Source organism: Myotis lucifugus, unplaced genomic scaffold, assembly GCF_000147115.1.
Source record: "Myotis lucifugus unplaced genomic scaffold, Myoluc2.0 scaffold_2375, whole genome shotgun sequence".
NCBI classification, from domain to species: Eukaryota; Metazoa; Chordata; class Mammalia; order Chiroptera; family Vespertilionidae; genus Myotis; species Myotis lucifugus.
In genome coordinates this window covers 19,764-24,522 of record NW_005873423.1, presented here as the reverse complement: position 1 = coordinate 24,522, position 4,759 = coordinate 19,764, and the positions used below count along the sequence as shown (strand labels likewise).

The 4,759-nt window shown below is 44.3% G+C and overlaps 1 protein-coding gene across 1 annotated transcript; it reads left to right on the top strand.

The window, feature by feature from the left end:
- The first annotated feature begins 491 nt into the window (after positions 1-491).
- LOC102434285 (zinc finger protein 883) lies at positions 492-3,624 on the top strand. The gene is made up of 3 exons (XM_023749015.1): positions 492-612; positions 1,889-2,645; positions 2,730-3,624. The coding sequence occupies exons 1-3, from the start codon at positions 492-494 to the stop codon at positions 3,622-3,624; spliced, it is 1,773 nt and encodes a 590-aa protein (XP_023604783.1).
- The last annotated feature ends 1,135 nt before the right edge of the window (positions 3,625-4,759 follow it).

The window sequence follows — 4,759 nt, the reverse complement described above, 5'->3', positions numbered from 1 at the left end:
AGCTGTGTGAGAGAAGTGTGGTTCAAAGAATTATGTTGACCAGGTAGTGCAAGGTGATGGCCTCAACACCATGGTACCAGAGTCGGAAGGGTGAAGCACGAGGCCATGTTTTTTATATCTCTGAAGGAGAATCCGGGCAATAACAAGAGTATTGCATGACAAAAACAGTGATAAATCATTCACCTTTTCTTTATGGCCAACATCTCTCTCTTCCCTATGTGGGTCACACCCACTGTATTGACAAGAGGCTGTGTGGCTTACATGCGAGGCCCAAATGTATCTTCTCTCTGCTCAACTGCCTTTATTGTGGTGGTAGGAACAGTATTTGCAGGAATATAAGGAGAGAGTGACTTTGACGGGCCCAAGGCCTGGTGTCTTGTCTGATGAAGGGTAGAGGGAGCAAATGGATGTGGAGGGTGGGATGTATGAAGAACTTGAAATCCTAGGAGAAATGCTAATCATGGCTTGAACTGTCCCCCTTATGACAGAACATGAACTTTGAGGACGTGGCCATTGTCTTCTCTGAGGAGGAGTGGGGGCTCCTTGATGAGGCTCAGAGACTTCTCTACTGCAATGTGATGCTGGAAGTGTTTGCACTTGTCTCATCGGCAGGTAAGACCTTCACGTTTCTCCCAATGTCCTGAGGTGATGTCTACTCTTCCTTTATTCTCCAAACGTAGCTCTCACAGCCAGACCATGGGGTCTACTAATATCCCCCACTGTCTTTTCAAATGAGCTGTGGATTCCAGGGGCGAGCTGTGTGGGGAGTCCTGAGCTCTGGACTCTCCAAGCAAACCTTACACCCACTGCCTCAGAAAATGCAATTAGTGTCTGGCAGTCAGGAGTCTTGCAATGAGCTTAATGGGACCCACTTTGAACTTTTTCTTCCTGGGAAGGTAACTATGTCCTCATGGCTTCCATTTCTGCACAATTCATCCAGGTAAGGCTCTGTGACTGCCTGTGCCGGGTTATTGTTTTTACTTACATGAACTGTAGTTGTACTTGTAACATCCTACCTCAATTGTTGTTTGTAATATTTCCTTTCCTGAATACTATTGCATTCCGAATTGCTCTGGGTTAGTGCTGACTGCTCACCTCCCTTGTATTTCATTAATTCTCTGAATAATTAGTTTGCATGTATTTAGAGAGTAGAAGGTGCATGGAGAACCCTGTGTTCTCTCTCAGGGTGAACTGGCAAGATGGTCTTTGGTGAGGCCTGATCCTACTGAGTGGAAACTGGTTGAAGGTGTCACATGAGGGCTTCTTTCAGATCACACCAGGAACCCGCTTGTGTCCAACCATATTTAGGTGCAGATGCGTTTCCCCACACCTTATTTCTACATTTTCTTTACCATTATTGACATTTTGATCACTGATCATTTCATCTGTTACTTCATGGCTTTTGTTTAACTTCACGTTTGTCATCTTTGTGCATCATATCTCCGTCTGCACTGCTCCCTGTGCAATATTCTCCTGCATGTTCCTGCACATGTGTTATGAGGTGTACATACATGCTTAAGTAGTCCTCGAACTCCTGCTACTGAATTTTACTTGGAATAAGACATAAGCACCCTTCTGCACAGCTTTGCCATGTCATCAGCAAATAAGCCCTGCTGAACACTGTTAGTAGAAGAAGGAGCTGACAATCCTGCTTTGATTCCATTCTGTGCTTGCCATCTGTGTGTCATATATCTGGTTAGGCTTTCCTTGTTTTGTGATATTCAGAGTTCCAGAACTTTACAGGAGCCTTTTCCAAATCCTTCCAGCACATCTCTTATTTTCAGACAATTATGTGGAATGCATGTATGATGTGCAACATATTTTTGTAATGGAACTTCCCTCGTCAAAGTACTCTACATCCAGTTCCTCCTCATTTCTCTGTTTTCAGGTTGTTGGCATAAAACGGATGATGAGGAGGCCTGTTCTGAGCAGAGCGTATCTGTACAAGGACAGTCACAGTTCACGGTGTCTAAGACAGAGCCAGCAACCCAGAGGACCCATGTGTGTAAGCGGTGTTTCTCTGTGTTCAAAGACATTCTGCACCTGACTGAGTCACAGGCAGCATACCTTGAGCAGAAAGCCTGCTTCAGTGACATACGTGTGAGAGACTTCTGTTTCAGTGCAAACCCTCGCCAGCAACAGAGGGAATCCAGTGGAGAGAAGCCCTGGAAAGAAGCTGTGAACAGGACCTCGTTTGTGACCAGGTGCAGCTTCTACTTATCAAGGCTCCCTTCATACAGTAGGGAGGTTGCGGAAGACTTGCCAGCCATCTCAGAGCTTCTCCAGCCCCAGGTCCCTCTCAACACTGAGGAGTCACACGGCGGCAGTGAGATTTCCCTGAAACATAGCAGTGGAAAAGGTCATAACCAGTGGGGTCAATGTGAAAATGCCACCAGCCACAACCAGAAAGTTGTTCAACAGAACGTCTGCAAGGGAGAAGCAAATTATGCATGGAAGAAATCTGGAGAAATTTTTAGAGAAATCTCTAGCATCATTCGATATAGGAAAGCTCACAGTGGAGAAAAGCCATATGAGTGTAGTGACTGTGGGAAGGCCATTGGATATAAAACTAACCTCAATCAACACCACAGACTTCACACTGGAGAAAAGCCATATGTGTGTAGTGACTGTGGTAAGTCATTCAGGTATATCTCTCTTCTTAATCAGCACCAGAGAGTTCACACTGGGGAAAAAACTTATGAATGTAGTGAATGTGGGCTGTCCTTCAGACAAAGGTTTAGCCTTACTAAGCACCAGAGAGTTCACACTGGAGAAAAACCTTATAAGTGCAGTGAATGTGGGAAGTCCTTTAGACAGAGGTATAACCTCACTGACCACCAGAGTGTACACAGTGGAGAAAAACCTTATGAGTGTAGTGAATGTGGGCAGTCCTTCAGACAAAGAACTACCCTTACTAATCACCAGAGAATTCACACTGGATATAAACCTTATGAATGCAGTGAATGTGGGAAATCTTTTAGAAGTCATAGTAACCTTTTTACCCACAAGAGAATTCACACTGGAGAAAAACCTTATGAGTGTAGTGAATGTGGGCAGTCCTTCAGACAAAGAACTACCCTTACTAATCACCAGAGAATTCACACTGGAGATAAACCTTATGAATGCAGTGAATGTGGGAAATCTTTTAGAAGTCATAGTAACCTTTTTACCCACAAGAGAATTCACACTGGAGAAAAACCTTATGAGTGTAGTGAATGTGGGCAGTCCTTCAGACAAAGAACTACCCTTACTAAGCACCAGAGAGTTCACACTGGCGAAAAACCTTATGAGTGCGGTGAATGTGGGAAGTCATTTAGAGGAAGGAGTAACCTCTCCGAACACCAGAGAATTCACACTGGCGAAAAACCTTATGAATGCAGTGAATGTGGGAAATCATTTAGATGCCGTGGTACCCTTCTTCAGCACAAGATAATTCACACAGGAGAAAGGCCTCATGAGTGTAGTGAATGTGGGAAATATTTTAGATGTCATAATCACCTTTTTATGCACAAGAGAGTTCACACAGGAGAAAGGCCTCATGAGTGTAGTGAATGTGGGAAATCTTTTAGCCGAAAATCTCACCTCATTAGACACCTGATTGTTCACAATGGAGAAAAGGTTTAAATGTGATCCCAATACTTAATTTTTCTCATTGACAATAACAACACTAAAGGGTTCTCTTTGATACACATTTAATGGACTATAATCCCCTTTTATCACAACATGCACTCCCCTAGATTCCTCATAAAATTTCAAGTACAAGTGATGCTTTAGACAACTGCATGGCACTTGCTAAGCTGCTCGGACCTACTACCCGATTGAAATCACTGGGAGTATTCCTGGCTGAGGCGATTTCACCTCCACCACCTGGCTCACCTGAACAGGGTGCCTCAGTCACAGCCCCTGCGTGGTCAGGGAAAAGGAATTCTGTGTTCTCACCTCTGCCTGAGCAAACTGTGATTACTCCAAGCTCCTGGTGGGATCTTCATTCCTTTCTGACTAGAAAATGGATTTGATTGAGGGTTCATCCAGTGCACCCATCCTCACCTAAGTAGAGCTACCTCTCTCAGGATATCACCTTATGCTGTGATGTATTGTTTCAGGTTCCAATTCACCAACCTGCAAACCCATTGAATTTTCTAACATGTCTCGGGTTTATAATCTTTTTGTCCAGGTGCTTTTGCTCATGTACTAGTACCTTTCATTTTGTTGATCCTATTCATTGCCTGGATTTATTTGAAAGGACACTTGGGATTTGTACCCATGTCCAGGGGAACAGATATTGTGGGAATCCCCAACCAGCTTTGCTTCTGAAGGCAAAGCGTGGAGTCAGAAAATCACTTTTTCCAATATTCACTTGTAGTGTAATGCTGCCCAAGACCCCGAAAGAAAGCCGGCATGACTTGGTGGTTCTCATTTGCAGCCTGGTGCCTCCTATGATTGAGGTCTGAGGTCATCCTGAAGATGGGGGTGGAGGGCTTTGTTGTGCTTCTGTGAACAATGTGAATTATATTTTCTGTTCACAGTGTGTATTACATACTGTCAAGGTGACCTGTGCCGTTATGAATGACATTTCATAGGCTGGTGTCGATTGTATTGAGACTCTGAGGGTTAGGTTGAACTACAACTGGGTCAGAAACCCTGTATTCATAGTGAGTGGGAAAGAGTGCAGTGAATTATGTGAATCGCACCTCTTCTGAACGTGACCCACAAGGACTAAGGACCTGTGACTTGTGTGGTCATTGTGGACAGGTGTCCT